This window comes from Microchirus variegatus (assembly GCF_963457635.1).
Source record: "Microchirus variegatus genome assembly, chromosome: 22".
In the NCBI taxonomy this organism is placed as follows: domain Eukaryota; kingdom Metazoa; phylum Chordata; class Actinopteri; order Pleuronectiformes; family Soleidae; genus Microchirus; species Microchirus variegatus.
Genome location: NC_139823.1, coordinates 7,285,503 through 7,301,496, shown reverse-complemented (window position 1 = coordinate 7,301,496; position 15,994 = coordinate 7,285,503). Strand labels below are relative to the sequence as shown.

General features: G+C 40.4%; 2 protein-coding genes across 2 annotated transcripts; one reads left to right on the top strand and one right to left on the bottom strand.

Annotated features, from left to right (window-relative positions):
• Positions 1–2,279: 2,279 nt before the first annotated feature.
• tmem41aa (transmembrane protein 41aa) lies at positions 2,280–5,904 on the bottom strand (the record flags this gene model as incomplete). The annotated part of the gene is made up of 5 exons (XM_083908259.1): positions 2,280–3,211; positions 3,554–3,692; positions 4,163–4,324; positions 5,267–5,417; positions 5,738–5,904. 5 exons carry the CDS (start codon positions 5,902–5,904, stop codon positions 2,991–2,993), a joined length of 840 nt encoding a protein of 279 aa, XP_083764385.1. The 3' UTR covers positions 2,280–2,990.
• Positions 5,905–7,284: 1,380 nt separating this feature from the next.
• Positions 7,285–15,570, top strand: ehhadh (enoyl-CoA, hydratase/3-hydroxyacyl CoA dehydrogenase). The gene is made up of 7 exons (XM_083908262.1): positions 7,285–7,528; positions 8,322–8,425; positions 8,914–9,083; positions 9,300–9,411; positions 10,150–10,254; positions 13,425–13,766; positions 14,310–15,570. Exons 1-7 carry the CDS (start codon positions 7,455–7,457, stop codon positions 15,536–15,538), a joined length of 2,136 nt encoding a protein of 711 aa, XP_083764388.1. The 5' UTR covers positions 7,285–7,454; the 3' UTR covers positions 15,539–15,570.
• The last annotated feature ends 424 nt before the right edge of the window (positions 15,571–15,994 follow it).

Below are 15,994 nucleotides of genomic sequence, written 5' to 3'. Positions count from 1 at the left end.
CAACTGTACCTCCAGGTTTTTTTGAGACTTAAAAAGAAAACAAACAAAAAAACAAAACAATGACATTTATTCACTTGTTTAAAAAAAAGAAGGAAATAATGACAAAAAACAACATAAAAAAAAACAACAGAAGTTTTATAATAACCCAATCCAACCTTACCAGCTCTATTTGATACTCTGGGGTTGATTTGAAGAAAACACGAAGCTGCAAAAATACACTGACAGGACTCTTGAACATGGTGTAAAATCCTAGTCTTCTGTGTAGAATGTAGAACTCTAGTCGTTGAAATGTCACTGTGTACGACGAGATAACTGTGTATCTGTAAACATGTACAATAGAGTCACGCATAAATGCATCGTTTTCTGTCTCGCTCTCTAGAACACTTACCAGTCCGCACCTGCATTGTGAGAGACGGTGTGAGACGTTTAGAGTGTCACGGCTTCCCTTAAAAACTGACCTCTAAATGATTTTCTCTCTTTATTATTATTATTATTATTATTTTATTTTTTTTGTGCTGTACGTTTTAGAATTACCTCTCAGAATCCAAGGCTGACTTTAGTTACTAAAATTGATGTAGGGCAAAAGTATTAAATAAAATAAATGAATGATATAGTGAACGTTAGTGTTTGTCTTTGGAGTTCTTCTGTCCAGAGCTGATTTTATTTTGACTTTTTAGAGGGCAGACTTTTTTGTCGGATCATTGTTCCATCCCCAGTCAACGCAGACCAGCAGTAACTTGTGAAATCAAACATTCTAAGGTCTATAAAAACTCACACAATGCCTGAGGCCGTTTCAGCAGGTCCTCCCTCACCTCACAGCCAGTACAGTACCTCACACTGATGACCTTGACCTTGACCTTACCCACACAAATGCAGTACGGTGCCTCTACTCGACCGCGAGAAAAACGGCTTTTCACAGTAGCACTGGGGGGGGAAATAAAATTGTCGTTTGTCAGACACGGTTTGTTTTGACTGTCAGGAGGTGTGTTGTTGTTTTTCAGAGCAGTTTTGAAGTTGAGGCTCCTTTCTTTCATTCACCTCTGTCTCTCTTTGTGTTTTTGGCTCCGTAGAAGTGCAGGTTTTCCCTCTCGCTGGCTTTTGTTTCGCTGTGGTGGTGCTGTGACGCAAAAGCATCCCGACCTTTGAGTCGTAAACTTTTCTTTCTGAATAAATAAATAACACTTCCAAGGACAGTTGTTTGTAGGTTTTGTGGGGGTGTTGCTAGGCATTAATTTTAATTACCAGAAAAAAACCCACAATCACATCACTGTGCATGTTACAGTGTTGTTAGTCATATCACACTGTGGTTGGATAGTCTAGGCTTTTATTTTGTTTTCTGTTGATCTGGTTTTCTCGTCACATACACTGATTAAATAATGCATTATGTCTGGGGCAGTAGATGGGATTCTTTGCTTTAATATTCATTCCTGTTTGATCACTACCGATAATAGCTGTTAAATGTGGTTGAAGATTTTTTTTTCCTAGCTCTTGGTTTTTAACATGTTCTGGAATCAGAATGGCAAAAAAAAAATAAAAAAAAATAGATAATTTCAAGTAGAATACGACTGTTTGACAAGCGAATATCCAGGTTTTTTTTTAAAGGTTGATTTAACATGTTCTGCCTTTGGGACTGAACAGCAAAGAGGGCATTTAACAACCATCCAAAAAAAAACTATTACTATCTGAGGAGAGATCAAGTACAAGTCTGGTCAGATGTGTGCAGAACCAGAGCAGTGCGTTTTGTCCCTTCTTCTTGTTGAGAAATGAGACACAGAAAACACAAAAACACTGCTTTTTTTTTTTTACACTTCATAACCTAGATCTAGATCTAGATTCTTAACTGCATTTCACCATTTGGGAGATTGTTTTTGTTTCCTCAGTATGTCAAAAACCCTCAAGTCCTACATTTCCCACGGGCCAAAGGCCCCAAACACCTCAAGGTAATTGGTGACTGTGCGCTGGACGGACATTCGATCCTTATTTAATACATCTGGTGGATCCGTGCCTCTCTGGTAACAGCCATACTGTTGTTTTGAGTTGTGAGTGAACTGTATTGCTGAGCAACCTGGATCTGAGCAATAAAGACAATTTGAAAGAAAGCCTTTTTTTCTTCCCCGTTTTATTATTTCACTTTTTCACCCCTGAAATAACAGTGGCACATCATTTGCGATGCAAATATGATAACATGTCACAGCTACTGTGAACTGTATGTGCAATAAAACAAAAAATAAAAAACCTTGTGCCACAAGATTCAAAATAACACTTAGTGGTGTAGCAGGAGTGAAAAGACACAAGGAGGCAGCAGCAATTTTAAAGCCTCACGATGCGTGAAGCTACTGCACTGTCACTTAAAAATATAAATGTGGCTGTAGACACATGAAATTACAAAAATATATAAATATATATATAATTACATTTATTTCCCCCCCGGTCAAAATTACTTACAAAACTTTTTAAAAATGCCTAATTTACTTCATTGTTGTATTCAATTTGCTGCAATATCATCAGTATTTCAGATTAGAATAAAAAGGATTTACACAAACCCGACAAACCAATCAACTGATCCATGCAACCACTAAAAACATGGGTTTTACATTTGAACCTTTTCTACAGTGTATTCCATGTGTCTTTTGCTGGAGGTAGAAGTTTGAATCTATATCTGCACGACAGGCACTTTGGACACAAGCTGGCCTTACACGTACTCTAAACTACAGTGACCGATTCAAGCAAAATGTCCATAATAACCTTCCTTTTCTCCACATGAACATTATTGTACGTAATACTGTGTACGTTGTGCCTACAGAAGTTGTGGTGTAGATTCGGAACACAACTAGTTCCCAATCTGCTCATTGATTTAATAGCTACAATCCATTTCCCATATGCAGGCTTCTCCGAGGAAATAAACCAATCAAGATGAAAGGTGTGTTCTCTGAAGAGCTACTTCTTCTAAATATGTTCACCTTTGAGGGCAGAGCGCAAACCAGAACAAATCACTGGACTTTTTTATCTGCAATGAGCCCGTTCTGTGACTGCACGTCCAGCTTGAGATGTCTCTGACTGTAGCGGCGGATGAGGGCGCCGGGCAGCAGAGCCACGCAGGCGATGGCCAGCAGCTGCAGCAGCCGCTGCCAGGAGAACAAGTCGTCCAGCGAGGACACCTCAGACAGCATGACACCCGTCTGCACGCAGATGAAGTTGTACGGCAAAAGACCTGTGGAAGGAGGTTAAAAGCAAACTGCAGTGAGGCAGCACTGAGAGGAGCAATGTGGTCCAAACATTCATTCAAATTACAAGAAATTCTGGTGATTTCTGTTGTTAACATTGTTATTTTGATGTTATTCTGCTTCTGCAAGAATACCAAGCAAGCGTAAACTTCTGTACTCTAGAAACAGAGAGTCCTGTGGAGCTGATAGGCTTAATCAGCATTGTGTGAAGTTACTTTACAATGGTTTGAATGTAGCAGGCGTTTTGTGTACGTTTGGCCACTACAATTTGAAGCAAAGCAATATTTTTATTTATTTGGCGTTTGATATACTATATGTCGTGTGCTTACCGATGAAGACTGAGAAGAAGAAGAAGGTGATGGGGATGTTTACAATCGGGGCAGACATGTTCAGAAACCAGTTCGGCGTCATGGGAAAGAATCTCAGGAAGAGCAGAAAGAAGAACAGGCAGTCCTTGTTCTCTTCAACCTGACAAAAGACATTGGATAAATCATCTGTTTTGGTACAAGACACATCCTTGAGGGAGGTGATAAAAACCTGTGGTATAGCAATGGCAGGTTTGCACTTTGACATTTTTGCCTGGTTTATACTTTTTTATATACATTTTTTTCCCCATCCATTTCTGTCACAACACACATTAACAAGTGAATGAGTGTTAAAACAATTATATTACCAAAATTATATTACCAAATATAAATTTATACCAGATCAATTTAAATTTTCCAATGGGTATATAAATCATTTCCATGTGGGTGTTGTTTGCAGACCATATTACCTTATAAGAATTTAGATAAATATACAACCAATTTGGTAAAAAAGGGCCCCTGTTGCTGGTTGATTCAGACCCAACGGCAAGATTGAATAAACATAAGCTCTTTGAATGGTTTAAGTTTCAAATTAAGTTTCCATCAGTTGTTTACACAGTGTTGTTAATGTACCTTCTTCTGCAGCATGGAAACTTTATCAGGGAAGAAGTTCTCAATGTAGTGTTTTCCAAAGGCCTGCGACAGGAGGTAGCACATTGTTGAGCCCACAGTAGTTAGCACACAGGCTAGCACCAGTCCTTCATAAGGTCCAAATATAGCTCCTGCTAGAATATTCTGCACAAGGACAAGGAGAGATGAAAAACGGTTACTACACATCATCTGCAATTCTAATTATAGGTCCTAACACGCTGTGATCAGACACTAGGCGAGAAGCATGTTTATCTCATAGTCTGTTAGTTTTTCTGTGCTGCACTCTCAACGGTCAAAAGTCTCTATTATGGCTGCCACACACGCGCAAATCTGATGCTGAGCTATCCAGAGCCTCGTTCTGGTCTCAGACACAGAGGACTTGGGATTTTAAATCAAGACCACAACTTTGTAAGAATCATAATTGTGATTGATGGAAAACTTCCATCTTAAATACAACCAATAGTGGCTCAGAAGGTCATGAAGACACTTAAGCCCAAGCTGCTCCTGACAGCTGTGCCGGCAGAGTCTGTCACTTTAAAGTCGTTTCAGATAAAAGCATCTGCCAAATGACTAAAATGTCACCAAGTTGTGATAAAGTTTGCTTTTCTAAACCACAATTAGTTCACGTAAAGGAAAATGCGCAGCAAACACTACACGCCTTTGTACCAATCCCTCACCTGGGGGCGAGAGAGCTAGAGACGTAAGAGTGGAGAGTGGAAATTGTTTAATGCATCGCCTGTCAACTAGGCTGATTTGCCTGGGTATAACAAGATAAGACGTTACTTTATTAATGCTAATTTTGAGTGCAAATACACGCGACACTACCTTGTGCAATCCTACTGCCCTGTGTGCTTTTAGTGTTCAACTGGATAAACCCTTGCAACCAAAGCTTTTCCACCTACATACTTAGGTTTTCAGACGCATTATTGGCCTATCACAGATGTACATTACATGTAGTCTGATATCGGCTGATTGTAAAATGAAATAAATTTGAACAAACTGGAATATTTTTGTCATCCTGAATCCGCACAAACAAACAAACAAAAAAACATCATCTGAGATTATACAGAACATGTTTTACATTACCAGGAATGAGGATCCAGGAATGGCAAAAGACTGCTTGTACAGATAAGCACTACAGAAGAGGAGCAGGACATATCCGGTGTGCTCCGTCTTATAAAACTGCAGGAGCTCGGCGAGTTCCCTCAGCTCCTCCAAGTCTGAGGGGAACTTCAACCTGTGGGAACATGAACCCTGAAGTTAGTATCATCATCCATGTTTACACACAAATATATGAATATGTATATTTATTTATATACGTGTGTGTGTATACACATATATGGTATCGTTATCGGCCCAAGCACTCTGATATATCGGCATATCAGATATCGAACAAAAGTCCATTATAATGCATTTCTAATAGAAAGGCTAAATGGGCACATGCTAAAATTAGCTAGCAACACGGCAACGTTGCATTGGTGAATGAATGCTACATTTTATTCTGCCGCTATATATATACACCTATGTCTCTTTAAGCTAACGGCTAACGCCGGTTACCTGCTGGCTTCCTCGGTGCTATCTGGGGACTCTGCCGTGTCCACATGCTCTCTGTCGGCAGAGGGAGGCTGAGGCCGCCGGGGTGCAGCGGGCAGGTACAGGGACAGTGTGTACAGATACAGACTCGCTGCAACTACAACGGTGATAAGTCCGAGGAGTGAGCGCATGTTTGCGGTTACGTGAGCCAGAACACTGTCGGCTTCATGAACTCCTCTGACAGCGACATAGGCGGAAATAAACAACAGCCATCCGACAAGATCAAAGGTCGCGGTGACGTCACATCCCGTAGATGAATAGATAGAGCTAGGTATGAAAGTTCGTCATTTTATTCAACAAGACGTTAACTGTACACCTTCTTCTTGTCATACTGGTCTTCATATAGTGGAGACATTTGCTGGGGAAAGGTTTGGATTTACCACGTATTAAGTTATGTGTCACTAACATAGTTAAATGTTTATTGTACAAAACAAAGTGAAGCAACACTAAGCTAGCCTGCTCCTCACCTGTGGAACAAACTTCCTGATTACCTGAGGTCTGCTTTAAGTCATTATTCACTGCAGCGTTTTATTAAATTCTCAACTAATCATTTTAGTTATCAGTTCATTCTTGTCATTTACATGCACTTTTATGGGCAAATCACATTTTTTATCTCGTACGATTTCAATGTCTCTGTGATTTTCTCAGTGCTTTGTAAAAAGCACTTTGAGTTCCCTGTGTATAGTACAATACAAATAAACTTGCCTAAAATTGACAAATTATATTCCTGTAACCACAGTTTTACTCTACTCTGGAAATTGTTTTGTTGTTGTTTTTTAACTGAATATGTAAATGACCATAGTAAACAATTCTATTTGATAAACCTGCTGATCATTTTATCAAAATTCTTCATTCACAAATAAAAATGTTCCCACACTAAACCAAATTTCCCTGGCCTTTCAGGTTTAATCAAGCATAATGTTCTACAATTTCTGATTGTCCCAATAAATAAAAAAAGCTGCACACACTACTGTAAGCATTACATTTTTTCCCCTGTAATATTCTGTTCTTTCTGTATTAACTCTTTTACTCTAATAACCTACGTTCAAGTCATATTCTTTGACAGTCTGGAGTGAATTTTGGCTTTGGCCTTCAAGGACTAAAGGATTTCAAGGATTAAAATAGTCTTTTAGAGAACCATCAACATAGTTATCCAAAGCAAGATAAGTCCACAAACAATATCCCGCTGAGAAAGAATGTTCAAATAGAATAAATAATACTATTTATTTATAAAGTACTTTAAAAACATCAACAGCTGAAACAAAGTGTTGTACATTAGGACTAAAATATGTGTGTGTTTTAAACATGTACACGACGTTTCTTCAGTTGACGGGTGTGTGTTCGGCTCCAGGCCAGTGGGGGGCGGTAATGCTCAAATTTTTTAATTATTGGAAAGTGGCTAAGCTAAGAAGAAGAGGCGAGAAAGTGTGTTTGGTTGTTGTGGAGGGAGGCGTAATGAGGGCAAAAGTTATCAAACGCCACAAAACTTCAATAGTCACAAATACGCGTGCGTAATTCCGTGCGCGTTGCCCTTTACTCGCGTTATTCAAACGCCACCAGGCGGCAGTCTCGTTGATAGTTGTTATACGCTCGTTGACTCCGTCAGTACCAGTCAAGATCCAAAGTTCACTGTGAAGACAGCTTGAATAAGTGCGTCGAGTTGCAGTGTTTCATCGACACAATGGCTCAATTTACTCGTGTATCAAGTTCCGTTGGCTTAATTACTCTCCAAAACCCTCCTGTCAACGCGCTCAGGTGAGTTTAAGTATATATATGAAAATAAAGTGTTTGTGTTACTTCTTCGTGTGTGTCCCATAGACCACAACTTTAACTTTCGCTGAGTATTTGTTGTGCTACGTTGTACCCCTGTGCATTTCAGTTAAATATAAATATACAATAAATCAGGCTATGTCTGTTCACGATGTTGTCTCTTCCACATTGTCATTGGTAAATTCTGCATGATTCATTTTGTTGATAACAATCTTTGCAGTACAGATAAGATAAGTCGAGCTGAATAATACACACATGTACTGTATTTGTTGAAGTTGCTTAGTAGCACAGGCTGTAGATGACATTATAGGGGTAACTAGGGCTGCAACTAACAATTATTTTTTATAATCGATTCATCTGTAGATACTTTCTCGATTAAACGTGTATTTGCTTGGTCCATAAAAGTCACATTGAAAAATATTGATCAGCGTTTCTCCAACCTTTTGGTCCACAATGATTTGAATGATTTACTTGCCATATGGTCAAATAAACCTGAAAATACTAATCAGAAAGCTATTGAAAAAACAAAATGATGAATGAATTATCAAAATAGTTGAGTAACCCCAAATTGACCTGATTTATGTTGTACTATATCAAGGTCATCGTATGTCAAAATGCAATACAATATATTTTTTAAGGTTTTTAAAATCCTGCCTGCAAATAACTGCAGGAGAAACTTTTATTCCTTAATCCCTTAAGTCAATATTTCTATAAAAACCTTTGTAATAATTGAATGTATGTCTAAACTTTGAGATTGTTAACCCTCTTTTGTAAACAGCGCAGCGACGAGACAGGGCCTCGTTGACATGATGAAGAAAGCCATCGATGACCCTGAGGTGAAGTCGGTGGTTGTATGTGGCCAAAATGGAGTGTTCTGTGGGGGTATGGATGTATTTTTTTTCTGTTTCACATGCTTTCACAACTCTGTTGTTTAGATTTTTGACTAAAACTGTTTACAGTAATTCCTTAGCAATTAGATCACTACAATCTTTTGAAAAGGTTCTGCTCTAAAACAATAAATAACATTTTGTTGTAGTTTGGTTCAACAAACATGAAATGATTGCAAGTCACTGCATACTCATCATTTTAAATAATCTATACCAAACCGTATTAATTAAAATAGAAAAATAACTAAATTAAACAGGGAATCAACCTTAGTTTTGCATCGTACGCTTACTTGATTATATCTTCAGTTGATTAGTTTCCTAATTCCTCATTTTGCAGATATATTGATTTCTGCTACATGGTTAAAAGTCACATCTTCAAATGCTTAATATTTACATAGAAAAAAAAATATTATATAGTCATGTTTTTGTTTGTATAGTCATATGGGTTGTTTTAAATTAAATGTACGTAACTGTGCATAACAGGAGCTGACATCAAAGAGTTTAGGACAAAGATTTCTGGGCCTCCGCTCATACCGACGTTCCACGCCATCGAGGCTGCAAACAAACCTGTGGTGGCAGCCATAGAGGGGAGTGCTTTCGGTGGAGGCCTTGAGTTGGCACTGGGCTGTCATTATCGAATCGCACATTCTAAAGTTAGTTCACTCTTAATATCTCTCTCTCTATCTGTTGGGTTGTATCAGTTTCGGGCATGCAGTGTTAGAATTACTATTACTCCAGAAGTGTCAAGATGACGAGTCACTGAATTGTTATCATTTCCAAAAGGTAAATCTAATTCAATCGTTTCATCAGTTATGAGGAAACCAGTCATTCCACTCATCATTCATACTTGTTTTTGTGTGTCCTTTCAGGCCAAACTGGGGCTTCCAGAGGTGACTCTGGGTCTGCTGCCAGCTGCCGGGGGATCCCAGCGTCTGCCAAGGCTCATCGGAGTCCCAGCTGCCCTAGAGCTTATCACCACAGGTATCTGATTTAGGTTAACCTTTTAGGTTAGGCAGTATTTATATTGGCATTATTCAATAAAAAGAAACCACCATACACAATGGTAGATTTTTCTTGCACTGTTTTTCACCCATTTTCTTTGTGTGTATATATATCATGCATGATGTGTACAGTGTGAAAATCCAAATGATTTTGCTCTTGCAAGACTGACTTTGATAATCAATTACCAACATTGCATTGTCGGAGCCGTCGATGTATAGCTGCTGTGTGACCAGCAGATGTCAGTGTGTGTCCACGTCTCCCATTATCACTGCCAGTAAAACCCATTTTCCGTCACTCATTGTCCACCGCTTTATTCACCCTATGAGGCCCGCAGCCAGTCTGACATAGGGCGGCCCTGGACAGGTCGCCTGTCAATCACAGGTCCACCGTACCAAGACTACCCAGAACAACCATTGGGCAACATAGAGTGTTCAATTATGTTTTTGGACTGTGTGAGGAAATGGGAGAACTAAGAGAAAACCCACGTACATGAGCAGAACATGCAAACTCCATGTAGAAAGGCCCTTGTTTGGACCGGGTCAAAAAATGTTCATGATATTTTTACTGTCATTTCACCTTCATTTAATAAAGGCCAGAGTCAAAATAAGGATTTTATGTCCTACTTACAAGGCTGCTCTAATATTATTGCTTATCTATTAATTTCAAATGTCACTTGCCACCCATACACACCATTAATGTGTTTCATGTTTTCCACAGGACGCCATATCACTGCTGCGGAGGCATTGCAGCTCGGACTGGTAGATCATGTTATTCAGAGCAGCACTGTGGATGAAGCCGTTAAATTTGCCCAGAGTGTTGAAGGTGAGATGGAAAAATCTTCAGGGCAAAGGTACTCGCTGGTATAAAATCTAGCCAGTCTTCACTCAAGGTCCTCCTGGAACATTTATTTTGGGCATCAAGAAGCACACTGGAGGTTGTGGTAGTCAAAGGCAGCAGAGAAACACCACAGAAGTCATAAATGTTTCATGGCTCTGTCAGATGTGCTCTGATGTCTTCACTGCTTTTGCTGTATTATTCAAAAGGGTGAAAAGGGACAAACTTTCCTAGAATATTAATAATTTTCCATCCCCAGCTATTAGGAGAATCTCCTCATCGCTCTTGAATCAGACATATTTACTCACTGTGATCCACTTAATGGATTGGTAAAGTGTGCCAGGTCCTTTTAGTTCACTCAGAGTGATTTCACAGTCTGTGCAGAGGATCAGCCATTCAGATTTTCAACATGGTGATAATACTGACTGAACACATTAGTTGGCTCATCTTATAAAACGAATATGAACTAAAATTACATTTACATACTGATTTGTATTGTGCTAATAGTGGGGGGAAATGACCAGTTTAAAAGCAGACAGTTTTGTTAGCATCAGTTGTATTAGCTATAAATAGTATTTCTAAATCCTTTGGCCATATGTTTAATTGCTTCATTGCCTGGAGTTAGATGAGAAGAATGATTCCACTTTCATGGTCCCCTGTGCTTCCATTCATAATGCAAAGCTAAGCCAACATTTTTAGCTTCATAGTTCAATTTTCTCATGTATGTCTTTGGCAAGAAAAGCAACGTTTTGGAAGGTTTTATCGTCTTTGCTGTTGTGCATCGGTACACAAACCTTCCCTGTGGTTTTACATCTTCACATTGCACATGAGTACATAAGAGCAGGACTTGCTGTGTTTTGTTCAGCGTTGGAACAGCAGCACTATGGTTGTACAAGAGGCTTTGATGCTGAATGAAATGAATACGATTCTCCATTTCCAAGACATTAAAGCGATCCTGAAGCTTGTTAAGTTTGTGCCTTTTAGCAAATCTAAGCACAATGTCAACAGCCAGTGGAACTTTCACTTCACAATTCTAGTCTTTTGCATTTTCAAAATTCTCCTTTCCAACACTGCCAAGATGACTGAGTGGGCGAGAACACGAGCGTTGTTGGTAAGGCTGAGGCTTAGACTGAGTCAGCCTGCAGCACACAGAGGAGGGAGATTTGTGGAAATGGAACCGATCTCTGCAAAGATTTTGAGGGAAACCCTACCCTTGAATTGATTAGCAGGGTTTACAAGAAATATGTATTTACATTTTTACAAGCGCAGCTGCTGATTGAACACAGGGCATAATAAGTTCAGTCTTGTCACATGCATACAAGACCCCAGAGTGCTGTAGTGTTGGCACTGGTTCACACTGGATGACTCGCAGCTGTAGTTTTAATTTTGGCTCCCATGTTAACAAATGAGTGTTCACTAGGGCTGAACAATTAATCGAAATTTTATTGAAATCGCAATACAGCAATTTTCAAATCGCAGGATGCGATTTAAGGCACAATGTTTTTTAACGCCAAAATGTTTGTCAAATATATAACAGAGCTCCACAAATACCATACAATTATCATTTTAAATATGTTTTTCGAATTAAAATGAGAATGATGACGTCAAAATTGCCATTCCTTCTGATATAGCGAACCATACCACCATCCTAATTGCTGTCAAAATAATCACAATTAGATATTTAATCAAAACTGTTCAGCCCTAGTGTTCACACTGCACATGTGAGACACGCATCTCTTCTTGAGCTCAGGCATCTCACCGACTGTTTATATGCGACACTATTGATAATGATATTGACATTCTACCAGCTTGATTATAAAAACGGACACCTCTCACTGTAAATGTAGTGTCTAGGCTGAATCTGAATACATTAAAAACATACATTTTATCTTTTTAATCACAGATTCTCATCAGCCCATCTGAATAAACAAAAAACGTGACATTTTATGAGATTAAGTTTGAATCATATTGGCTGCGTGAGGAGATGCAGCACGAGCAGCCAGAACACACGCACCGAGCTACTGTAGATGTGAGCGATCATCCACTGTAAACCAGGCCTAGGTTACACTGATGTGAAAATGATCCATGTGGTTTTAAAGACCCACACAAACACATGTTGCACACATGCATACATTCAAGTCTTCCAAGTGACAAGATTAACTTTTTTTTTTTTTTTTACCCTGGCAATTGCAACATCTGCCCACCACATCTGCCAGGACGACTAGGCTTCCTACTCACTGCACAACAAATCCACAGCTCAACCATTTGCAGATTAACTCCTCCAATAATACTCTGCTAAAGTACACTGGATTCACATTGTACCAGCATACATCATCTCACTGACATTACACTATGGAAAGGGTATACATTTATCCGCCCTGATATGACCCTCCACATCTGTTCCTCATCTCTGATGTACTGATGCACTAGTATTAGTAGTAGTGGGAACCGTTTGTTATCAGTCAGAATGGGAAACTTCAAGCCAGGTGCAGCTGCTGTCTCTTTAAGCTTTGCCATGGTGACCCAGTTTCTGTCTCAGACCTACAGCAGAGTTTAATTCAGCGGAGCTGTGAAGGACTCTGACGGCCGTGTCGTGTAATCATGTCAGAGGAGACGGGAATGAGAATTAAGATGCTTTTAGCATTATTTAAGTGTCTCTCAATCTCTCCTTGTTTGCAGGCATAAATCACCACCGACACAAAGTAATGCGTGTTAAGTTTTTAGTGTTGTACCATTTCTCACAGATCAGATCAGAAAATGTTTATTTATTTCCCATTTGAAAAAACAATTTTGCCTAAAACCAAATCTTTACCTTTCATTTTAGGCCAGTCTTTGAAATTGAGTTTCTGGTTTGGCTCACTGGTTTTCAGTGTTTTTTAGTTGAGAGAATGAGTCTGTCTAAATCAGAGATTACACCAGACTTGAATGTGGTGCCAATATAAAACTTAAATGTAATAATGTTGCTTTACAATTTGGAACTGGTAGCAAATGTCATAAAACTACAAATGTGTCCATCTCTTTTTTTTCCCCCTGTGTTCAAGGATTCGTTTATTTGTCATTATACAGTACAGGTACCATACAACGAGATTTAATTTGAAACTGTGAGAGGGTGAGAAAAAAAAACTCTCACACCATGCCTATGTGTTGTTTTTCTTTAGGAAAATCACTGGATTCTCGTCGTATAAGCAACTATCCATGTCCACACCTGCCTGATTTGGACGCTGTGTTTGAGGGGGTGATGCAGAAGGTGCGACAAAAAGCCCATGGAGCCATAGCACCAATAGCTTGTGTCCAGGCAGTCCGGGCAGCAGCCACCCTGCCCTACTCAGAGGGCATGGAGAAGGAGAGCGAGCTGATGGCCACTCTCTTCATGTCAAGCCAGGCCCGTGCCCTGCAGTATGCTTTCTTTGCTCAGAGAGCTGTCAGCAGGTGGAGCATGCCCAGTGGAGCCCGCTGGGACACAAGCATGCCTAAACCTGTGCATAAAGCTGCAGTCATTGGTAAGAGCTCTGGGCTTTTAATTCCTTGTTGTCTGAGCTTTTCAATAAGCACAAGTACAATAACTTGTCAAGCTACCTAGATCTATCATCTTTCACGTTGCCTATGGAAACTAAGCCCTTATTTAGAGTTCAAATTAATGAATTCTTGGACGCATGACAAGGTAGACATGTGAAGCTCAGCAGCTTGTGCATTAGTGATTAAAAATATCAAGAAGTGCCCACAAAATGTCTCATAAGTGAATGCTAATGCTAAAAAAAAACCAGGTCATCAGCAGTTTCACAGGATAAACTCTTCTTGCCCGCTCCTGTCCCTGTGCTGATACCATATACACACAAACACTCACTCTGGTCTGATGGTATTGCTTTACAGAGCCCATTTTTAGATGAAGGTCACAGTATAAAAGTAACGTGACATTGTTTCTGTTCACAAAGACTAAAACGGAGGCATACTCCAAAAATCCCCAAAATAGACACACTCTAACTCTGAAGTCAAGCATTGTTGATTTTTTTTTTTGTAGTTACCATGTTAATTTGTCCTCTAAGGTCTTGGCACCATGGGGAGAGGCATAACCGTGGCCTTGGTCCAGGCGGGTTTGTCTGTGGTTGCTGTGGAGACCCAGGAGAAGCAGTTAAATGAGGCAAAGCACGTGGTGTCAGGCATTTTGGAGCGAGCGGCTCAGAGACGGGGCGTGGCCCCTACACCTGCTAAGATCACTTACAGCCGTGACATCCAGGCTGCAGCAGATGTTGACCTGGTCATTGAGGCAGTGTTTGAAGACAAGGCTCTGAAGGAGAAAGTCTTCCAACAGCTGTCTGCTGTTTGTAAACCAGGCACCTTCCTGTGCACTAACACCTCTTCACTAGACGTGGACCACCTGGCCTCTCTAACCCACAACCCAGAGCTGGTGGTTGGAATGCACTTCTTTGCCCCAGCCCATGTCATGAAGCTCTTGGAGGTGGTGTACGGATCCAAGACCTCACCTGAAGCCTTGGCCACTGTCATGCAACTCGGAAAGAAAATGGGCAAAGTCAGTGTGGCAGTTGGAAACTGCTGGGGCTTTGTGGGGAACCGCATGCTGAAGCCATACATGGACCAATCCTCTTTCCTGTTAGAAGAGGGAGCTACACCCGAGTTGGTTGATCAAGCACTGGTGGAGTTCGGGTTTCCCATGGGTGCATTCAGGATGTCTGACCTCTCAGGGCTCGATGTGAGCTGGAAGATCAGGAAGGAGGCATCAGAACAGGCAGCTAGAGTACAAAAAGGCCACCGGTACAGCCCACTGGGAGATCTGCTCTGTGAGCAGGGGCGGTTTGGTCAGAAGACTGGTCAGGGATGGTACCAGTACGACAAACCTGGCGGCAGGGTTGCAAGACCTGATCCTTGGGTTCACAAGTTTCTTGAAGAGTACCGGCTCCGCCATGGCCTGGTGGCACGTCGCATAGACCACACGGAGGTGCTTGAGCGCTGCCTTTATTCCCTGATCAATGAGGGGTTCCGCATCCTCGAGGAGGGAATCGCTGCAGGGCCTGAAGACATAGATATGATCTATGTGTTTGGCTACGGCTGGCCGAGGCACCGCGGAGGCCCCATGTTTTACGCCAGCATGGTGGGCCTGGCCAAGGTCTTGGAGAGGCTGGAGCATTACCACACAGTCCACCCTGACGTGCCCTTCGTGCAGCCCTGCAACCTCCTGAGGAAGCTGGTGACCAGTGGCAGCCCACCTGTCCACAAGTGGAAGGATGTCATCAAGAAAATCCACAGCCAGCTTTAAATGTCTAAACACCACAGCTTTAAAATTGTGGTTTGCATGGATAGTGATTATCATACACTATGAAAAGCCCAAATTAACAACAACTACGGTGTGTTTTTCCAACATAAATGTATCACTGATTGAGGCTGAACATTTTATAATAATAACATAATATAATATTTGGTCATGGTTCAGCTCAATATTCACTGTGAAAGACAATTCAAATGTGATCGCAACAGTACTAGATGAATGGCCAATGATTGTGATAGATCATCAGAGTGTTTTTTAAGTATTAAAACAAGTTCTTTTTGAAAGAAATCTTTCAAACTAAATAATTTTGATTTGTGGACAAAACAAGACATTTGAGAACATGTTAATTTGGTTGTGTTTGGAGAAACAAACCTTGACATTTCAAGGACCAAACAACAAATCAGTTGTGTGAAAAAAAATCAATTAGATTAATCATTTGACTCATTG

Excerpts from the sequence above, each read along its gene's own strand:
- ehhadh (XM_083908262.1), top strand. The coding sequence starts at position 7,455 with ATGGCTCAATTTACTCGTGTATCAAGTTCCGTTGGCTTAATTACTCTC. Across the intron at positions 9,412-10,149 it reads CCTAGAGCTTATCACCACAG|GACGCCATATCACTGCTGCG; the intron begins GTATCTGATTTA and ends TGTTTTCCACAG. Across the intron at positions 10,255-13,424 it reads ATTTGCCCAGAGTGTTGAAG|GAAAATCACTGGATTCTCGT; the intron begins GTGAGATGGAAA and ends GTTTTTCTTTAG.